Source organism: Tiliqua scincoides, chromosome 10 (assembly GCF_035046505.1).
Source record: "Tiliqua scincoides isolate rTilSci1 chromosome 10, rTilSci1.hap2, whole genome shotgun sequence".
Taxonomy (NCBI): domain Eukaryota; kingdom Metazoa; phylum Chordata; class Lepidosauria; order Squamata; family Scincidae; genus Tiliqua; species Tiliqua scincoides.
In genome coordinates, this window is record NC_089830.1 from 15,290,600 (window position 1) to 15,312,752 (window position 22,153).

At 48.1% G+C, this 22,153-nt stretch overlaps 1 protein-coding gene across 2 annotated transcripts in view; it reads left to right on the plus strand.

Annotated features, from left to right (window-relative positions):
• TCEA3 (transcription elongation factor A3) overlaps positions 1-22,153 on the plus strand; it is a 380,591-nt gene that overhangs the window by 5,898 nt on the left and 352,540 nt on the right. Inside the window, exons 3-12 of one of the 2 annotated variants that reach the window (XM_066638962.1) lie at positions 2,078-2,183; positions 4,901-5,027; positions 5,795-5,863; positions 7,700-7,768; positions 9,782-9,859; positions 12,800-12,877; positions 14,793-14,947; positions 16,381-16,436; positions 17,389-17,544; positions 20,302-20,448. In XM_066638962.1, the coding sequence (XP_066495059.1) occupies positions 2,078-2,183; positions 4,901-5,027; positions 5,795-5,863; positions 7,700-7,768; positions 9,782-9,859; positions 12,800-12,877; positions 14,793-14,947; positions 16,381-16,436; positions 17,389-17,544; positions 20,302-20,448 (1,041 nt within the window). The remainder of the gene's footprint in view (positions 1-2,077; positions 2,184-4,900; positions 5,028-5,794; positions 5,864-7,699; positions 7,769-9,781; positions 9,860-12,799; positions 12,878-14,792; positions 14,948-16,380; positions 16,437-17,388; positions 17,545-20,301; positions 20,449-22,153) is intronic. The other variant, XM_066638963.1, reaches the window with a different exon arrangement.

Sequence of the window (22,153 nt, forward strand, 5' to 3'; positions counted from 1 at the left end):
GCCTTGGCACAGTGAAAAAAAATATGATGGGTTCTTGTATGTGTTAAGCCCATTGCATGTGCTGTTCCTCACAAGCTAAGTTCACATTTTGCTGGGGCCACCACTACTGACTCACAGCCCAATCCTGAGCTGCCCAGGGCGCACGGCTGCAGCGGCGCCGAGAACGGCTCCCGCCTCATCCTCTGCGCCTCAGCCTGCTGCGGGCAGCGCCTCGGGAGAAGGGAACTTTTGTCCCCTTCTTCCAGGTAAGGGAAGCAGCCTCGCAATGGTAGAGGCATTCATGTAGGGCGCCGAGCCCCACACGAACGCCTAGGATCCAGTGGAGCAAAGCTCCACGGGACCCCCCCCTCTCTCGCCGGGCACACCTCCTGCCCGCCCTTTCTTTGCCTCCTGCCTCCTCCCCGCCCTTTGTCCACCCTCTGCCTGCCTTCCCCCTCCCCGGAACACCTCCTCCCCACCCCCGCTTACTTTGCCACAGCTTGGTGGTCCATGAGACTGCCGAGCAGTGGAGGATGGGCGCCCGCCCGACACTAGCCCAGCACCAGCTAGCGCTGGGCTAGCACAGGTGGTGACCCAGCGATAAGCGTCGCAAACGTGCCTTATGGCACGTTTGCGACAGTGCGCTCTGACAGAAAGCCAGAGCTCTATGCTCAGGATTGGGCTCTCAGAAAGAGAGCCAGCTGGCTTAAATTGCATGAATCAGAACCTCCACAGTGACTGCCTGGGGCCACACTCACAGTATGGCTACACTCACACTCACAGTGACTGTCTGGGGCCTCCGCTCACTGCCTCCAATCACGGACACTGGAGCGCACACCAAAAAAACACAGTGATTTTGCAGGGGATTCCCATTGGAAATGGGACTTTTGCAAGGGAGTGGACTCCTGCAAGCAAACTTTGATGCTGGTCCTCTCTGGGAAAGACTTTTCCCTAAATTCCTATGGAACTACAGACAGTACTGTGTTAGGTGGGCCAATCAACTATCATGTAAGGCCAATTTAACTTCAGGTAACAAGGTCTAAAACTACAGCGCAGTGAAGCAAGGAGGTTGAAACTCAATGGCAGGGTGCCTGCCAAGCGGATTCCTCCCCCAGTTCAAAGATCACTGGAACCAGAGCTGAAAGAGACACTGCCAGAGACTCTGGAAAGTCAGTGATGGTCAGAGTAGATGGTACTTTTACATTATGCAGTCAGTTCTCTTTATATGCAAATTCACTATCTGAGAGGCACAGAATTGCCACCCATCTCTCATTATCTGTGACCCTGTTCTCGTTATCCGCTAACACCTTGCTGGTGCCGCATCAAACAGGCATTTGTATTGGCTTGTGGAGAATTGTCGGACACATTTGTGTCCGTTTCCAGACTTGCCTCACCATCTTGGGCAGACTCCAGCTGAGCTTTGCAACCCTTGTGACGATGAGAGGCTGATGATGAGAGGTCTCTGGAAGGCTACCTGAGGGCTACTTGTGGAGCAAGCTCAGGGAAAGGGGCCAAGAGACAGATGGAGGAGGAGGGCAAATAAAGCAACCCCCTCCCCACTGCTGAACAATGAGGCTTTCTTGTTGGGCCAGCAATGTCCAGCGAGTCGGGGTAGCCAGTATGGAGAAATCGGCATCACCATCGCCACAACCTTCAAAGCATCGAGGTATATCCAGCACTTAGGAGGAGGAAGCATCAGATGTTGGAGATGCTGATGAGCCCTCGCAATCACCCAGCCCCTTCAACTTCAAGTTAAGATTCAGGTTCATAAAGTTCATATAGTGTTTGGTGAATAGAGACCCCTGGAAACTATTACCGTTTTCCCCATAGGCTCAGTGATTTGGTATCCACTAGTTTGGTATCCACTAGGTTTTCCAGGATCATAACCCTAGCGGATAACAAGAACTGACTGTAGCTCAATGTATTGAGTGAGTCAGTATAAGTCAGTGGAAATACACAGATACACTTTCGCGCATCATGAGATTTAGAAGTTCATAGAAACTTCCTGCAATAGCATGGGAAGCTGTATTTGCTCTTTCTGTGTTGCTGTTTGTTCAGTCTCCTGTGCTAATCTAGATCCCTCTTGTTTGTTTTTCAGACTACAAAAATTGGTGTGGCTGTCAACACAATCCGTAAGCACTGCTCCGACGAGGAGGTGGTGACGTGGGCAAAAATCCTCATCAAGAACTGGAAGAGGTTGTTGGGTGAGAGGCTGGCAAGTGTTTTGGTGGAACGATAGACAGGAATTCCCTCAGGCCTCTAAGGATCTAGATTTGCCTCTCGGCACTGGATATTGAAATTGGTTGATATCAGCAAGACTCTGCCCATGTGCTTAAAAACGAACATGCTGATTTTAGATCTCCCCTGTGTGAGCGATGCTCTTAAGTGTAAAAAAAATTCAGTGATTCTGCAAATAGGTGGACAGGATCTCATCTGATGCACTGCCCTCTCTAACATTAGGCAGTTCCAGAGTTTGCTGTTCTTTCCAAGAGGAATAGCCTAGAACAGGGGTGTCCAAAGTTTTTGGCAGGAGGAGCACATTATCTCTCTGACACTGTGTTGGGGGCTGGGGAAAAAAAGAATTAATTTACATTTCAAATTTGAATAAGTTTACATAAGTTTACATAAATGAATATATTAAAGATGAACTTATGTGAATGAATGAAAGTCTTGCGATAGCTCAAGGCCTATAAAGGACCTTGCACAAAGCAAGACTACCCTTTCCTTTGCTGCCGCTACTGCATCACAGATGTGAAAAAACAAGCAGTGGAGGGAGCCCTCATCCCACAGCTCTCGCCAGAGGTCAAACAGTCGCCTTCACGCTGAGAGCAGTTGCATCAGGCCAGTGTGGGCTCCAACAAATCTCTGGAGGGCCAGAGGCTCACTGGAGACTGAGGGCTGCATTGAGAGGCCTCAAGGGCCACAAGTGGCTCCAGGGCCAGGGTTTGGGCACCTCTGGCCTAGAACATGGGCCCATGGGCCTCATGTGCCCCCCCCGAAGCTCTTTATTCAGATTTCATGCTCTCCCAGCACCATCATCAGTTGCTCTCAGCTGTTGAGCTGTAGTGAGGTGTCACTGCTGAAAGGGCATGATGATAACTGTGGGCCATATGATAATTGGGCTCTTCCATATCTTGAAATTATGCTCAAGATTTGTGTATTTCCTTTTCTGTCATTTGCAACTATTTATGTTGCTTATTTCTGGTCATGACCTGCTTTATGACATCACTTCCTGCTTTATGACATCATTTCTGGCCCTCGGTGGCCTCATGAATGCTATTCGGCTTGCTGTATGAAAGGAGTTTGACACCCCTGGCCTAGGACCTAGACCAGTGATTTTCAATTTTTTTTTGTCTAGTGGCACACTGACAAGGTACTAAAAATGTCAAGGCACACCATCAGTTTTTTGACAATTGACAAGGCACACCATGCTGTTGGTGGGGGCTCACATCCCCCACATCCCCCAATGGCCCTACTAATAAATGACCTTCCCCCAAACTCCCACGGCAGACCTGTAGTGTGCTATGGCACAGTGGTTGAAAATGACTGACCTAGGCCCGGGGGGTCACTTACGGCCCTCAGCAACTCCCAATCCGGCCCTCAGGGAGCCTCCAGTCTCCAATGAGCCTCTGGCCCTATGGAGACTTGCTGGAGCCCATGCAGGCCCAACGCGACTACTCTCAGCGTGACAGTGACTGTTCAACCTCTCGCATGAGCTGTAGGATGAGGGCAACCTCCACTGCTTGCTGTTTCATGTCTGTGATGCAGCAGTGGCCGTGAAGGAAAGGCCGGCCTTGCTTTGCGCAAGGCCTTTTATAGGCCTTAAGCTATTGCAAAACTTTCATTTATTTATATAAGGTCCATCTCTAATATATTCATTTATGTAAATTTATTCAAATTTTAAATGAAAATTAGTTCTTTTTTCCTCGGCCCCCAACACGGTGTCAAAGAGAGGATGTGGCCCTCCTGCCAAAAAGTTTGGACACCTCTGACCTAGACTGGAGCATTTGGTGGGCCGCTGTGTGATACAGGAAGCTGAACTAGATGGGCCCATGGCCTGATCCAGTGGGGCTGTTCTTATGACTATGACATCAACTCCTTGGGACCCAAAAAGACTGCCTTAAATACTTCTCTGTATCTATTGATTATTGAAAATATATATTGTACTTTTTTGTTTATTTTAGTGGTAAATGGGAGCCAATTCTACCTGCAAAGCAGCATATAACTAATACATTTATAATTAAGTTCTGTCTTGACAAATTGGCCATCCTGAGGAACAACCACATTGGTGGTTCTACTCTACTCACACATTCTTCCCAGTCCATCTTATGTTTTAGCTGTGAATGGAGCAGAAATGATGAACAATGAAAGCGGCTGAACCCTTACATCTAGTTTGACCCTGAGATAAGAGCTTTTGTAGAACTAGTGAGAGGTGTTACATACCTTACAAGGTCTACTTGAAAATCACCCAGCATTTGAACACTTATGAGAGATTCAGTTTTCATGGAATTTTAAAATAAAAATGGCAGATTTCTCCATTCGTAGGGACTTACATTTGAAAGAAAGAAAGAAAGAAAGAAAGAAAGAAAGAAAGAAAGAAAGAAAGAAAGAAAGAAAGAAAGAAGCTAATTTAAGGTGTGCGGCTAGTTTAAGGTCTGTGTCATCTAGGGGGCTTTACTACTATTCAAACTTTGCAGGAGGAACTTCAAGAGATGTTACTGATGACAGCACTGCTGCAACCCACCTGAAGTCAGGTTGTGACTCACTTCTGGGTCCTGACCTACCTGCTGAAACCTTTGGGCTACTCAAAAACGCAATGGGACTTTCTGAATTTGAAATTACTAACCAAACTACTCAATGTGCAGACCTTACTGCCATTTCATTGGCTAGAATAATTGCTGAATGTCCCATTTCCTTTCAGAGTCATCAGGGACCCCGAAAAGCAAAAGGGAGCATGAGAAAGATAAGGGGATGGAGTGGAAGATGGAAGATGCACTTTCCCCCTCCGTGAAAATCTGCAAAAATTCAGATGGCAAGCAAAAAGACAGGTACTGGCCAGTTAGAGCAGTTTACATTGTGAGACCCTGAACATCCCAGCCCCTTCTGCGGCACGCAGTGAGAAACAGTTGCATAGCTGGGGAGGAATAACAGGAGTCACAGGACCTGGGGCAACACCCTTCTGGGGGCAGCAATCCAGTTGCTGTGGTCTTGCCCCTCCTTGCCTGCAGCCAAGCTGCTCAGAGCGAGGCCTGACTGTGGGGTGGGCATGTTATCCTGCCCCCCCCCCCACACACACACGACTTTCTCAGCGTGGTTGGCTGCAGCGAAGCCAACTGCTTCTTTGGACTGGAAGTTCTTCTGAAGAACTTCTGACGTTCTTTGGACTTCTTCACTCAGACTGCACCAGAAGCAGTTGCGGTGAATTCATTACATTGGATGAATTGGGTTGGAGGGGGTGGCAGGCTGACCGTGCCATGGGGCAGTGCACCAGTCAGCTATGCGGAAATGACCTTTTGAACAGGCTGTCCAGTGAGGCCCCAGCCAGCCCTGTGGAAAACCTGGCGGAGTGCTTGCTAATACTCCTGCTGTTGGCCAGACCCACATCATCCACCTCTTTAAGGTGGCGCAGAGCCAAGTAGCCCCATAGCAGTGGAGAAGCTACAATTCTCCTTTGTTTTCTGTTCCTGTCTGTTAATTATGCTTACTTATGTATACACAGGCATTTGTTTATGAGTTAAAGGCTAAGGAACAAGGGACGGCGCACTAAAAACCGAGTCAGTTCGGAAAGCTCTTTGAATGTTTTCTCTCTTTCTAGGAAATCCAACAAGACTGTCTCTGAAACAGCAACTCTCCAAAGTTCTTCTGTGGTTTCCAAGCCAGACAGGTATATAGCTATTTCAATGATATGAAGGATCAGACCTGACCTGACACGGGAGATTTGCTGATATGCTTTCCAAGAGCTGTAACGAGGGCGGGCCCTGGGCTCTTCATCAAGCAGGGGCGCATGACTGCCACCAGGCTCAGCCCTAGTTATGCAGGAGCCACCTGTGGCTTTGTGCACCCCGGTCCTTCTCCGGTAGAGGTTGGGAGAAGAAACAGGGTGTGTGAAGCTGTTCTGCCAAATCCCAATCCAAGCTCCACCTGGAGAATTATGCCCACATTTAGCTAATTAGCTCCCCCTCTTTCCTCAAAAATGACCCTGGTTCTGCCCTGCTGGACCCCACCTCCAGGGTAGCTCGCCTGTTCAACCTGCAGAGGTCCTCTCTCCTGCCAGCAGCCTCCCGCCACTACAGCAGCCCCTCAGCAGGTCTTGGGCACAGCAGCCACACACCAAACTCCAGTGTCTCCAGCAGTCTCCGAAGTCCATTCACCCATCAGTTCCTCAGTCCATTAATCCAGTCTCCCCTTCCTCAAGCTTTCCTCCTTCTGCTGCCCACCCCAAACTCTCCCTTCATCAGGTGCTTTTATGCCTGAGCCCCTATTCAAGTGGCTACAGCTGTGCAGCATACTCTGCTGGATGCCCAGGGCTTACCCTTAAAGGGGCCACTGCTGATACCACACCCTACCTCCTTGCCAGATCTTCTGCTATTCCAATACAGAAGCCACCACAGCAAATGCCTCTCTGAGGAGAACTCAGAACAACAAGTGCCGCTCTGTGCTTTCCTTTTCTTTGCATAAAAACCACACCTGTAAATCTGAGTGTGTCACAGCAGGGCTGGTGTATGGGATATTTTGCTTTTTTCGTGATTTGGAATCCTTCCCCCAGCTGATGTGCCCTAGAACTTGGGAGGTGGGGAGCCTGCAACAGAGCCACCCACAGCTCACCCCAGTTGCTGTGCTAGTGCGACTCTCAGCGTTTTGGTTTCTTAACATGGCAGATGGCATCTTGTTAAGCGGGCCCAGGCTCTGTCATGGCTTTCCTTGCTTGGAGAAACACCAGCTTCTGTTGCCAAACCCTGTTTAGTTTCAGTTTCTCTGGAAATGGAGGGGCATCAGCTCTGGAGGGGGTAGGATATGGCGGCAACCTCTGCAGCTATCTCCGCCTCTTCCCAGGCCTGATCCATTCCCCGGCCGGCCTGCCCTCCACCATGTTCCTCCCCGCCATCCCCCCGCCCCAAGAAGCCCCCCACCCCCCACTTGCCACCCAGCACTCATCCACGGCTTCCTCCTGGCCCAGAGGCCTGGTGCCAGTTCTCACTGGCCTCTCTGCTAGCTCAGCATGCTGCCCTCTGGTGGCAAAGTGCCTTATGGCACTCACGCAGCGGCAATTGATGGGGCAGCATGTGGGCCGCTAGCGCTGATCCAGCTTAGGGTCAGGCTGCCCATTTTTCTGGGGAGGGGGCTACTGCAACAATGCCATGTTCCAGTGTCCTAAACTCGGAAGTTGAGGCACTCAACACCCCAAACGATATTTAAAACTGGTTTATAAAGGAGGAGGTGATACCTCAATTGGAGAACAAGACGGAGTGAGTTACGGTTGAAGTGCTTTAGTCTTGAAGTACTTTTGCTTTTGGAAGAGTGAGAGGAAGGGAGAATAGATGTGGGAACCGCCCCAAACAGATCACATATATGGGATATTGTTTAATACCTCTGCCATTTAGGAAGAAGCTACTTGAATCTATTTGTGCAGCAAACAGTGTCATACGGTGCAATAGAGAGGACAGATAAACTGTTGTAAAGATCAGGCATTTTGAGATTGTTATGTATTTTCTACGTGCAGAGATCCTGGAGATACCAAAGGCACTTTGGCTACCTCGAAAAAGTCACACGCAGAACTCAAGAAAGAAAGGTAGATATTTTGTGGCTTGGGAGTGGAACTTATTATCTCTCTGAGACAGCGGCTTGCCTGGTGGCCCAGATAAACAAGTTGCACAGATGCAAAAGAGAGCAACCGAAATGATTAGTGGACTGGGGCACCTCCCCTTTGAGGAAAGACTATGCGTTTGGGACACCTCAGTCTAGAAAAGAAGTGCCTGAGGGGGGCATGCATGAGATGGATACAGGGGAGTTAGAACATAAGAAGAGCCCCACTGGATCAGTACAAAGGCCCATCTAGTCCAGCTTCCTGTATCTCACAGCGGCCCACCAAATGCCCCAGGGAGCACACCAGATAACAGGAAGACCTGCAAGGCCTCCTGGGAATTGTAGTTAAGAACATAAGAACAGCCCCACTGGATCAGGCCATAGGCCCATCTAGTCCAGCTTCCTGTATCTCACAGCGGCCCACCAAATGCCCCAGGGAGCACACCAGATAACAGGAAGACCTGCAAGGCCTCCTGGGAATTGTAGTTAAGAACATAAGAACAGCCCCACTGGATCAGGCCATAGGCCCATCTAGTCCAGCTTCCTGTATCTCACAGCGGCCCACCAAATGCCCCAGGGAGCACACCAGATAACAAGAGACCTGCAAGGCCTCCTGGGAATTGTAGTTAAGAACATAAGAACAGCCCCACAGGATCAGGCCATAGGCCCATCTAGTCCAGCTTCCTTTATCTCACAGCGGCCCACCAAATGCCCCAGGGAGCACACCAGATAACAAGAGACCTGCAAGGCCTCCTGGGAATTGTAGTTTAAGAACATAAGAACAGCCCCACTGGATCAGGCCATAGGCCCATCTAGTCCAGCTTCCTGTATCTCACAGTGGCCTACCAGTTGCCTCAAGGAGCACTCAAAAAGAGACTTGTTGCCACTCTCTTGCACATGGCCTTCTAAGGTAGCCTATTTCTAAAACCAGGAGGTTGCGTGTACCCGTCATGACTTTTAACCTGTGGTGGATTTTTCCTCCAAAAATCTGTCCAATCCCCTTTTAAAGGCATCTAGGCCAGATGCCATCACAACTTCCTGTGGCAAGGCGTTCCACAGACTACTGACACGCTGGGTAAAGAAATATTTCCTTTTGTCTGTGCCAACTCTCCCAATTCTCATTTTTAGTGGATGTCCCCTAAAAAAATCTCCTGGAAAGAAAACCATCTTGGTTCTAAATAATTATCAACCAGTCTCTAATTTTCCTTTCTTGGGTGATTGAGCAAATGGTGGTGTCTCAGCTCCAGCAGATCCTAGATGAGATGGATTATCTGGACCCCTTTCAATCTGGCTTCAGGCCACGCTTTGGGACAGAGTCTTGATCACCCTGTTGTTTTATCTACACCGAAGACTAGACTGGGGGAATGTGTCCCTGCTGGTCCTGTTGGACCTCTCAGCAGCTTTCCTTACAGTTAACCATGGTATCCTTCTGGATCGGCTGGCCGAGTTGGGAATTGGAGGCACTGTTTTGCAGTAGTTCTGCTCCTTCTTGGCTGACACATTCCAGTTGTTGATGCTGGGGGATACCTGTTCAGCACCCTGGCCTTTACAGTGAGGGGTGCAGTTTGTGGGGCGCAACAAGGTTCTGTGTTGTTCCCCATGCCAATGAAACCACTAGAGGTGATCATCCGGAGATTTGGAGTGGGGTGTTACTCCACTGATGACACCCAGCTCTATCTCTCCTTACCATTCCATTTCAGGAAGGCTGTGGAAGTCCTGGAATTCTGCCTTGTTGGATTCTTGGCTAAGGGCCAATGGGTTGAGATTGAATCCAGGAAAGACAGAGGCCCTCCTCATCAAGTTGTTTTTAGGTTATTTCCTAGTTTTAGGAGATCTTGGTGTTTATATTTTAAAACTTTAATATTTTTATGATTTTTGTAAGTTGCTATGAATGCCCATTAGGGAGGTAAAGCGGGGTATAAATCTGTAACTAAACAAACAAATAAAAAGTTGATTCATCCCCCCTTTTTGTTTTGCATCGTAATCTTCTTTGATAAAGAAGAGACTCCAGCGACTCAAAGTCTTCCACTTCTGCCTCCTTTTTCTCTTCCTCTCCCAAGAGACTGTCAGTGGACAGGTAAGCTAACCCAGCCTTTTTCAGCCAATGTGCCGTGAATGGTCTGCAGGTGTGCCATGAGAGTTTGTGGGAGGGTCATTTGTTAATAGAGCCAATGGAATGTGAGCCCCCTCCCCCAGCAGCATGGTGTGCCTTGTCAATTGTCAAGAAGCTGATGGTGTGTCTTGACAATTTTAGTTGTCAGTATGCCGTGAGATGAAAAATGTTGAAAATCACTGAGCTAACCTGTTAGCTAAGCTGGTTTTGTGTCGCTGGCCTCCACAGCACAATTGCTAACCTGGCAGCCCCCAAGGGCTGTTCTCATAGTCCAAGGTAATGACTGAACTACACCATTGGTTCAGCTCTGCACGAATGCTTTCTTCTTCTTCTGTACATAATACACACAAGAAGTGGGGATCCAGACTGGAATTGGAAGAGCTTTAATCTTACACTCTGTGTCAGCCCAAACTGAATTAGGTTTCCTGCATCAGGCACTGCAGCTTGCCATTGGCATGCAAGGACCCCAGCAAGACCAACCCGAGCCCTCCTGGATGCTTCTCCAACTCTATGGATTCAGAAAGAAAGAGGGGAGCAAAGTGAAGGAGGGAGTATGGAGAGGAGCTCTAGCCCACCATTCTTCTCTCTTCTAGAGTTCCTTTTCCCTTCCATTCCTGAATTCCTTTCTGAATCCAGAGAGTAAGAGAAGGAGAAAGGGAGGTAGTCACCACAAACACCAGATGAGCAGTAAATACTTTGGGATGAAACAAATACTCTGGTTCCAGCCAAATACATTTTTCAAGAGTGATGGCAGGCAGGAATTCCTCCTTGGTTAGTTAAGGATGGCACAGGGGGTTTATCCTGTTTATCCTGCACATGCCTGATCTCCCCTGATCTTGGAAGCTAAGCAGGGTCAGGCATGGTTAGTACTTGGATGGGAGACGGCCTAGGAATATCGGGTGCTGTAGGCTTATACCATAGTCTTCGAGATTGAAGGTTGCCAAGTGGTGGTGATGTAAACCAGGCACCTGTTTTACATCATATGGGCTTCGTTTCTTGCATCCAGTGTTTGAAAATGTAAGGGGGAAGTTTCTTTCTCAGATACTGGAAGACCAGACCTAGTGGTTGGTCCGGCAAAGGCATTGAATATTATTCACTTGCCAAGAGGAACAAGGATAACATTGAATGCAGCCAGCTCTGCTTGGGCAGCTGTTCAGTCTCACCAAATTTTTTTTTTAGGTATGCACGGAACTGACTAAGTTAGATGTGGATCACTGCAAACTGGCAGTGGAATGGGAAATGTCCATTCTGTTGGCAATCCAGTCTGCTATCCTTGTATATTTTATAAAGTTGACTTTGCTTATGGCTTACGGCCAAGTCATTAAACTAACTACATTTAGTTTAGTTATTAAACTAAATGTAGGTCCTAGGTTTGTTTCTCAGTGAGCTGTGTGCGCCTTTCATGTATTTTCCTGTTGTTTGTTCAGTATATTTGGCTGGTGGTTCTTGTATTTAAGGCCTTGAGAACTTATGAGACCAAGGAGATGCAACATTAAGCATGTCGTCCTCTGGGTTTTTAAAAATCTTGAAATAGCAACTGTGTGGGACCCTGGTCTGGATCAAGAACGTAGCATGGAAGCAGAGGGTGTTTAAGTCTTTAATTCCACACAGCTGTCGTGAGTGGAGTTTGAACTAGTGAGCACCAACATCTCAGTCCAAACATCAGGAGGACCGTGATGACAACTCTGCATTTAGAACGATTCTCTACTCCCCTGTCTGCAGGCACTTACTAAACATTTGCTCAAGGCTGTTTTTTGCATACTGTAGGTTCGGTGGCATCTCTAGGGTTCGCATCACCTGGGCAGAGTTGTCATCACGGTCCTTCTGATGTTTGGACTGAGATTTTGGTGCTCACTAGTTCAAAATACCACTGGGGATAGGGCAATGGTACATCATCACGCCCAGCGCCTGGGGCACTGCCCTGCCCACTGCACGGGAGGAGGCCCATCTGGGCGTGATGATGTACCATTGCCCTATCCCCACTAGTTTTTTGGTTATAACTTTTGATAGAATAGAGATATTTCAACACGGTTTGGTTCAATGAATTCTGCGTGGAATTACGCATCAGTTGATATATAACATGATGGTATTATTCAAAAATACCAAGATTTAAAAAATTTTGGCCAGTAAGAGCCCTACACAAACGTTTTTACCTCACAGCCGACCTTTTGGTCAGTGGTGAATTGAGTAGCCCTATTGCAGGGCTAGTTCCCTTACCCGGGAGAAGGGTCACTCCCGCCATGCACATCACCCGGTGTGAGCCGTGCCCCCATGCAACCCCCCTAGCGGCACCACTGTGTAGATTCCATTTTCGAGCCCAATCCCGAGCTTGACGCACCGGCTTACCGCCAGCATGCACTGTCGCAAATGTGCCATAAGGCACGTTTGCGAGGCTTACTGCCGGAAGAGCACCCGTGCTAGGGGCGGAGGCGTCCCATGGAGGGCGGGGAGAAGGCATGACCAGGAGGCGGGGAGAGGGCAGGTGGGAGGTGTGCTGGGGGGGAGGGAGCGGGGAGGGAGGAAGATGGGTCTGGTGGAGTGGAGCTCCACTGAATCCTGCACATTTGTGTGGGGCTCAGTGCCCTACACGAACGCTTTTACCTCACAGCCGACCTTTTGGTCGGTGGTGAATTGAGTAGCCTCATTGCGGGGCTACTTCCCTTATCTGGGAGAAAGGGACAAAAAGTCCCCTCTCCCAAGTTGCCCCGTGCAGTAGACCAAGGTGCACAGGATGCTGCGGCAGCCGTTTTTAGTGCCGCCGAAGCTGCTTGCCACAGGAGCTCAGGCTTGGGCTGCGAGCTCCTTGGCAGTTGTTCTGTTTAATTTTATTAACGTCAACATTATGCTCAACTGGGATCCCCCCACTCTTGTGATGCGCATAGCATTTTCTCATATTATTTCCAGGAGGCCATCCACAGGCTCAAACCCAGCTGCGTCCCCTGCTGGTTCTTGGAAAAGCTCTGTTGATGTCAAAGAAGAGAGGTAAGGTGTTTAGTCCACTGTGGGGCAGATGAAACTAGATATGATGGGTGAGGGCTGCCAGAGAGTGATCCTGTGAGATTGCTAGTATGAGATTGGTTTCGAACTGCATGGTGGGAAGAAGGCTAGGCTAGAATCCTTTTTTTCTGGCATGCTAGCTTTCTATATGCAGGGATTTATTTTGTTTCTTTTTGATAACATGTAGGAGCATTCTGTCATGCAAGTGCTCTTCAGTCTGAAGTGGTAGAGTCCAAACACAACAGCAATTCAGGGAACACTAGGTCTAAGACAGTGTTCGTCAACCTGTGGGTCATGACCCCAAAGAAGTCACGAAGCCTTATTTGGGGGTTTGTGGCAACCTTTCAAAGACTGCAAGAGAGGACTTGGATCCAACCACAAAATTGTACTGCCTTATCAAGACTGAGTCCTTGATAGACTCCTGCACAGCCTCTTCTTGCCCCACAGCTCCAAAAGCCAGCCCTGCTTAGGCTGCTACCTCACAGGGTTGTTGTCAAGATACAAGGAGAAGGAGAAAACAGGTGGGAAGGGGCGATGGGGTGGGTGGGTCAGGTCTCAGGAGGGGGATTGGATCGGCAGCGGGTTCCCAGTCTCATACTTGGGCTGTGGCGCAAAAAATGTTAAAGACCATCGGTCTAAGACAGGGGTCTCTAAACTTTTCAGCCAAAAGGCTGCATCAAACATCTGGCACAGTGTCAAGGACCAGAAAAAAAATTAAATATAAATAAATACATTAGAAATGGAACTTGGATGAATGAATAAAAGGGCTCAAACATCCAGGATTTCTCCAAATACCAATGCTGTCCAAAGCACACACTTAAACGGACCCCCATTCCCCCACCCCGCAAACACAACTCTGCTTGTGTTTGGTCAACTGGGTCAGAGGCTCTCAAGGGATCAGAGAACATAAGTACAGCCTCGCTGGATCAGGCCACAGGCCCATCTAGTCCAGCTTCCTGTATCTCACAGCGGCCCACCAAATGCCCCAGGGAGCACACCAGATAACAAGAGACCTGCAAGGCCTCCTGGGAATTGTAGTTAAGAACATAAGAACAGCCCCACTGGATCAGGCCATAGGCCCATCTAGTCCAGCTTCCTGTATCTCACAGCGGCCCACCAAATGCCCCAGGGAGCACACCAGATAACAAGAGACCTCATCCTGGTGCCCTCCCTTGCATCTGGCATTCTGACATAGCCCATTTCTAAAATCAGGAGGTTGCGCATACACATCATGGCTTGTACCCCGTAATGGATTTTTCCTCCAGAAACTTGTCCAATCCCCTTTTAAAGGTGTCCAGGCTAGACGCCATCACCACATCCTGTGGCAAGGAGTTCCACAGACCGACCACACGCTGAGTAAAGAAATATTTTCTTTTGTCTGTTCTAACTCTCCCAACACTCAATTTTAGCGGATGTCCCCTGGTTCTGGTGTTATGTGAGAGTGTAAAGAGCATCTCCCTATCCACTCTGTCCATCCCCTGCATAATTTTGTATGTCTCAATCATGTCCCCCCTCAGGCGTCTCTTTTCTAGGCTGAGGAGGCCCAAACGCCATAGCCTTTCCTCATAAGGAAGGTGCCCCAGCCCCGTAATCATCTTAGTCGCTTTCTTTTGCACCTTTTCCATTTCCACTATGTCTTTTTTGAGATGCGGTGACCAGAACTGGACACAATACTCCAGGTGTGGCCTTACCATAGATTTGTACAACGGCATTATAATATTAGCCGGTTGGCAATATTAGAGGTTGGCTGTAGGCCGAATTGAGGCTCGCTGCGGGCCGCGTCTGGCTCCCGGGCCTGGGTTTGGAGAGCCCTGGTCTAAGATGAAGCTATGTTAAGGGAATTCATGAGGACCATTTTGACAACTTGCCTTAAAAGCTCTCTCTTGTTCAAATCAAATAGCAAATCCAGGCCGGATGTGCCCAAGACACCCACCAGCCCAGTCACCCCAACATTTGCACCTTCCACCTCCTGCTTCTTGGCTTCCTGCTACCTTACAGGAGATTCTGTCCGAGACAAGTGCATTGAGATGGTCTCTGCTGCCCTAAAAATGGATGGTGAGAGACAAAATAATGGTGGTTTGTTAGCATTTTGAGGTGAAAGGCAGTTGTTCAAAACCGCAATTGGGGGCAAAAAGGAATTAAATATGACTTTGATTAGCCCAGTGTGATTTTTGTAATAGCCTAGTTTTTTTGTTATTTATGTATGTATTATTTTATGTATTAATATTGATATTATTATTAATTTTTTGAGTGATTGATTTTCTATAGAATAATTTTATTGTAATCATTTTCTGTATATTATTCTTGGTGAATAATAAATATTTAATAATGAAGACACAGAACAGGAAGAAATATACCGCCCCATAGACAGATAATAGGAAACTATGCAGTATTTTTATGGAATGCAGGAAAAATGTGGAATGTGAGGCACAGATTATTACTTGCTGACATCTCCGCTATTGTATTTTTTTGAAAAAAGAAACTTGCTAATCTCCGCGACAGCGAAGATAGCTTGCAAGAGCATGGGGGGGAATACCTGCTGCAATCTCACAAGCTGGAGAGGTTACTGAGCTTCTGAATTAAGCTTTTCAGTGCCTGAGGAGTCTTAGGGCCCACTCCTGTTCGGCCCTTGTACTGGCGCTGAGCTCCAGCATCGGTGCTGGGTGTTGTAAATGTGCTATAAAGCCCATTTGCTGCACCCTCCATTCAGGGAGCGCCGGAATTGGGCCCAGCACCGGATGGATGCTTCCCAGAGCAAGGGAAGAGCTCCAGGCAGTGGTAAGTTCTGTTGGGGTGGGGCAGGTAGAAGTACTGGGGCGGGAGGGGGGGTGGAACTGGCAGAGCCCTGCTCTCACAGGCTCTCAAGCCTGCACCGGCGAAATAGCTGGCGCAGACTTGAGAAGCCCCATAGTTGGGCTTTCCACAAGAAGACCTCCTGAGGTGCCACTGGACGCAGCGGTAGCCATTTTGGTGCCGTTGCATCCAGTGGCGCCTCTGGGGATAGGATTGGGCTGCCTGGTGGTGGTAGTGGGGAGTGATGTGAGTTAAAGAGTGTGATGTGAACTGGTGAGATTTTTAGAGGGTTCTGCTATGCTCATTCATGGTGCTCAACACGGGAACATTTTCAGCATTTCAGTGCACTGGGAGAGCTGGGGGAATTTGGGAGGGAGGAGCAAGTTCTCCCTCAAGTTCTCCCTGAGGACTTTTTTGCTTTGCTACTCATTCCTCAGTGCCAACTTTGGATTGTGTGAACTCCTTGATGGCCACCTACAAGCTGAGTGGCCAGTTGTCAAGGATACTATAGCAGTTACCTGCATTGAGCAGGGGGTTGGACTAGATGACCGCCAATGTGCCCTGAACCTCTGACATTCTACGATTCCTTTGTTTGCTTTTTGGTGAGCTTTTCAGTGGTTGAACGTGCAAGGGGACTCGGGTCTCCAAATTCACAACCTAATTTTTATTCTCCTCTGTGTACCTTTTCTCTTTAGACGATTATAAGGAGTTTGGAGTCAATTGTGACAAGATGGCAGCTGAAATTGAAGGTCATATCCTTTGGAGAGAATGGCATGGCCTGGCCCCCATGTCTATAAAATAATTTCTTCTAGAGCAATTCAAGAACTCACTCATCACCTATCACTCAACCTTGATCCCCAACCTATAATTATAGGAGAATAGTACTGACATTTATATGAACTTACCTTGCGTATTCCTCTCAGCGTGTGAGTGACAGAGAGAGAGAGAGAGAGAGAGAAGCATGATAAAATAAAATGAAACATTTAGAGAATTAAGGAGATCTGCTTGGGTTGCAGTCCTATACACCAGTGATCTCCAGACTTTTTAGCTTGGGGCCAACCTGAAAAAAGGTTCCACTATACCAACCATTCAACCCTCTGTGGCTATAAAATGGTGATTGGGTAGCAGTGCTTCCCCCACAGCAGCTTGTTTAACCCTTGATACACGTAGCCTAATCTGCTTTGTCAGTTTCCCAACCCACCAAAAATTGGGTCTTGACCCACTGGTGGGCAACAGGCCCATAGCTTAGGAATCACCGCTACACATGCTTACTGCGAGTAAGTCTCATTCAATTGAATGAGACTTTGGAGTAGACACGCATAAGATTACTCTGTGTGTTTAATTGTTCCCAAAAATAGTGAACACAAACCAATCCTTCACACATGTGCAATGACATATGCACTTACACTCTTCTGCAATAGCCAGTATCTCCAGTCTGATATTTTCCAATGGTCTCTAACGTTATTCCAGAAAATAAAAACAGGCTTCCACAGTGTTCCAGTGCTGATAGATGAGCTTTAAGTGTTGCTGAGTGTTTTGTCATATGGTGGGCGGGGGGGAACAGGGGGGATCAGTAGCCAAGTTAATTTCTGGCTTTCAGCCTGTTACTAGGATCTTTTGAATTGGGGAGTAATATCAAATGAGGTGAAAGCCCCCAGGCCACCACCACCTCTCCATTTCAGCTCTTTTCCCTGACATGGCCACATATCTATCAGGAGCTGAAAAGCACCGATATGAAGTACCGTAACCGAGTGAGAAGCCGTATCAGCAACCTCAAGGATCCCAAGAACCCAGGCTTGCGGAGGAATGTGTTGTGCGGATCCATACCTCCAAGCCGCATTGCCAACATGACTGCAGAGGTAAGAGGTGAAACCGTGAGGGATCTGGTATCAGATCTTGTCCTGCTAAGTGTTTTCTTCATTACTGTGGCAAGGGACTCCAGTTGTTTTGGATTGGAGCAATGGCTCTGGGAGAGGGGTTTGTTAACCCTTCCTCCCAAGGCTGGTCCATCTCTGACCACCCGCCTCTCCTCCACTGTGACTCCTCCCACTCCCAGGATTGGAAAAGAAAGAGGGGGTGGAGCTGAAGAGTGAAGGGCGGAAGTGCTGAGTGTCAACATTTGTCCTCTGCCGTACATGGTCCACCTATTTGAAGTACCACCAGAAGTAACTGGTGATGACATTGTTGTCAGTTACTTCTGGGTTGGAAGACCAGCTGCAATGTCACCAGTAAGAGGTGTAACACCAAAGTAAGTAAGTAACACCAGTAAGAGGCTCGTGGTTGACAGTAGGGCTTTTCTGAGCATGGAAAAAAATGCTTTGGAAATCTGTCTCCCAAGCTGAGCCTCCTACAGCTCTTTGTTGTGTCATGTTCCCGGTGTCTCTGCCAGGCAGCAGGTGTCCAGTGATTCCACAAGTACCTCCAGACTCCACCTCAAGTACCACTGGTGCTACCCTTACCACTGGTTGAGAAACATTCAGCTAGAACATTGGAGAATGGGAGGCACAAAGGCTGGCACACCATCAAGTAAGGGGAGGCAGCGTTGGTTGTGTCCCCTCCGGAGTCAGGAGGTGATGAGCCTCCTGCTTTCACCCCTCCTCCCTTCTCTCAGCGGTCTCCCATCCAAGTACTAACCAGGGCCGACCCTGCTTAGCTTCCGAGATCAAACGAGATCGGGCATGTGCAGGATAAATTCTAGTCTTCCTTTCTTGCTCTCTTGGTTCCCAGCTGGTTATGGATTTGTTGTGCTGTTAATTTGCATTTTGATGCTTTATTTTTGATTATTATGTGTTTATTTTGGGCTTACATTGCTTTGTTGCTTGTTTTTTTGGTAAGCCTCCTTCAGCTGCCTGTCTGGGGCTTGGAAAGGCAAGAAGATATAAGCAGTTTTCAATAAAAGAATTAGATTGAAGGGAGGTGCTATAAACCAGAGCTAGAAAGTTGTCGTTCTGAAACCCAAAACATGCTTTGTTTAAGTCAATCTTAAAAAGATGAACCAGGAATGTGTAAATAAATGTGTCCTAGCAGACATCATTTTGAAAGAGGCATTCCCTCCTGCCTGAGAGGAAAGGGGGAATGCCTCTTAAGGCAACACTTGCCACCTGCAGGCTTTTGTAAGTGTTTGTATCCAAATAATAGATATACAGTACAGAGGTTCTCTGGTATCCATAGGGGATGCATTCCTCCCCTGCCCTCAATACCAGAATACAGGGGAACCCTATCTCTGTGTTATGTCCCTACACAGCCCACCCATTACCTTTGTTTCTCTTCATTATACTCATGCAAAACAATTATGTCTCTTGCTGTAGCCAAATGCTGCTATAAGCTTTGTGTTTATAGGCAGACAAGCAGGCAGGCAGCCTGCAGGCTAGAGTGATGGATAATTTCCTGCTTCTTGTTAACGATTCACTCCACTCTAGCCTGCAGGCTGCTTGTCTGTTCATAAGCAGAAAGCTTACAACAGGAGTGGCCAAACTTGCTTAATGTAAGAGCCACATACGGTAGACTTTAGATGTTTGAGAGCCACGATATTTAAGAAGCATTTAAATGCTTTGATATATTTACTCACCATGAACATTAAACTAACATTTTAATCCGATTGTCTCTGAGTTTAGACCTATTAAATAATTGCAAAACTTGAAAATTTTTAAATTACCTTTAGAAAGAATTGTGATGCAAACGTGAGCCCAGCCAACGTATTTCTGAGAGGCACACGTTATGTGTCAAAGAGTGGCTCCCGAGCCATGGTTTGGCCACCCCAGGCTTATAGCATTCGGTTAAAGGGCAGGAGGCCTGGTCTAGAGGGTAGAGCCTCCATTTGCCTGAAGATAACATCCACAAGGTCGCCAGTTCGAGGCCACCGGCATCGTGCGACCTTGAAGCAGCTGACAAGCTGAGCCGAGTTATTCCATCTGCTCTGAGCGTGGGAGGATGGCGTCCAGGATGGAGGCCAGATCAGAACGAAACATCTGAATTGTTGTGGATTTTGAAAGATAGAGCCTTCTTTCAATTGTAAAAATCCCTACGGGGATTTAATCAGCCTGCCTATGTAAACCGCCTTGAATACTGTCTGAGGAGAAATCTGACGACCAAGAAAGGCGGTATATAAATACCTGTATTTATTATTATTATTATTATTATTATTATTATTATTATTATTATTATTATTATTATTATTATTATCATTATTATCATTATCATTATCATTATCATTATCATTATTATTAAAGCAAGAGCCATAATTACTTCACGTGAGTGAATGGAAAAGAAATGAAGGCAATGGGCTTGGGGGGCTGTGGATAACTGAATGCACGGATCCTGGGGGTTGCCTGTATTTTTAAAATCTGCTGCCCACTCAGCGCCAAATCCTATCCAATTTTCCAGTGCCGGTGGTGCTGTGCTAATGGGGTGTGTACTGCATCCTGTGGTGGGGAAGCAATCACAGAGGCCTCCTCAAGGTAAGGGAACATTTGTTTCCTTACCTTGGGACTGCATTGCAGCTACACCAGTGCTGGAAAGTTGGATAGGATTGGGCCCTCAGTTGGCTCACCTTTTCAGTAAATTTTGTTTAAGGTGCTTGAATCAGTTGATCTTGGTGACACTTTGGTTCATTGCAGGAAATGGCTAGTGATGAACTGAAGGAGCTAAGGAATGCCTTGACCCAGGAAGCCATCCGAGAGCATCAGATGGCAAAAACAGGAGGCACCACAACTGATCTCTTCCAGTGTGGCAAATGCAAGAAAAAGAACTGCACCTACAATCAGGTGGGAAACCGGGCTGTAGAGAGCCGTGTGCCGTCTGCAGCAATGGAGGTGTCCTAGGAGTATAATTTCTAACATGAGAAGTTGCGTAGCTCAAACGGATTTAGCAGACTTGTCTTCTGACCTTGGAGGTGTTCCCCTAAGAGTCAGAGGTTTGGATGTTCCTGCCCTTATGTAGTGATGTTGACAATGAAAACGAGGTGAAAGCCAAATTAATATTCCTGTACCCAGCATGCAATTAATTGGTGGAACTCCTTGCCACAGGATGTGTTGATCAACCCAGCCTAGGTGCCATCAGTGTCTTGAAAAGGGGATTGGACAGATTGAAGGAAAAGTTTATTACAGCTTACCATTTGCTAATTATGCTAATTACCTAATTATGACTGTATGCAACCTCTGCAACTGCAACCAACCTCTGGGCTTTAGAGATAGCCTCTTTCTGAATGCCAAGTACGAGGGAGTGACAAAAGCATAAAGGTCTCTTGTAGTCTTGCGTACTCCCACAGGCATCTGATGGGTCACTGTAAGGTACAGGAAGCCAGACTAGATGGGCCCTGGGCCTGATCTTGCAGGGCTCTTTTTATGTTCTTAAGTACCACTTCATCTGTCAATTGTATCCACATGCGCAGTGTGGGAAACCATAGCTGAATACTGCAGTCTGACAATCTCTGGCAACCCAGGATTGATTCATTTAGAGCAGGGGTGCCCAAACCCCAGCCCTGGGGTCACTTGCGGCCCTCAAGGACTCCCAATCCGGCCCTCAGGGAGACCCCAATCTCCAATGAGCCTCTGGCCCTCCAGAGACTTGCTGGAGCCCGTGCTGGCCTGATGCAACTACTCTCAGAGTGACGGCCAACTGTTCGACCTCTTGCATGAGCTGTGGGATGAGGGCTTCCTCCACTGCTTGCTGTTTCACATCTCTGATGCAGCAGTGGCAGCAAAGGAAAGGCTGGCCTTGCTTTGTGCAAGGCCTTTTATAGGCCTTGAGCTATTGCAAAACCTTCATTCATTCATACAAGTTCCATCTCTAATATATTCATTTATGTAAATATATTCAAATTTGAAATGTAAATTAATTCTATTTTTTCCTGGCCCCCGACACAGTGTCAGAGAGTTGATGTGGCCCTCCTGCCAAAAACTTTGGACACCCCTGACTTAGAGCGCAATCCTAGAATTGATCTGGGCCAGCACAAGTACCTTGTGCCAGACCAGGAGGGTCACAAATGTGCCTTAAGGCACATTTGCACCTCCTCGAGAGGAAGCCAGGCTGGCGCTCCAGGAAGCACTGGCCTGCAGAGGCTGACGCAAGCCTCCATGCCAGCTTCCTCTCTGAGGCTTGCGTCGGCCCACCTGGGCCGACGAGAGCCACAAAGGTAGGCTGGGGGCAGGCGGGGAGGAGACAGGAGGGAGGTGTTCCTGGGCGGGGGGAGGTCGGGTGGTGGGGACCCCAGGGGTGGGCGGGCGAGGAGAGCAAGGCGGGGCTGGGATTCAGCAGTTATGTTGGATCCCAACCCCCATTCCTGGGGAAAACGGAGTGGCTTCAAGCCGTTCCACTCTCCTCAGGCTTGTGCCACCTCCAGAGGTGGCGCAAGTCCAAGGAAACCCATAGCAGCCAGCAGCTGTTATCCAGGGATAAAGGGAGAAGTTTCCCCTTGCCTCTGGCTAAGCCGCTTCCCGCCACTATCCTACACTGGATACAGCGCAAGCT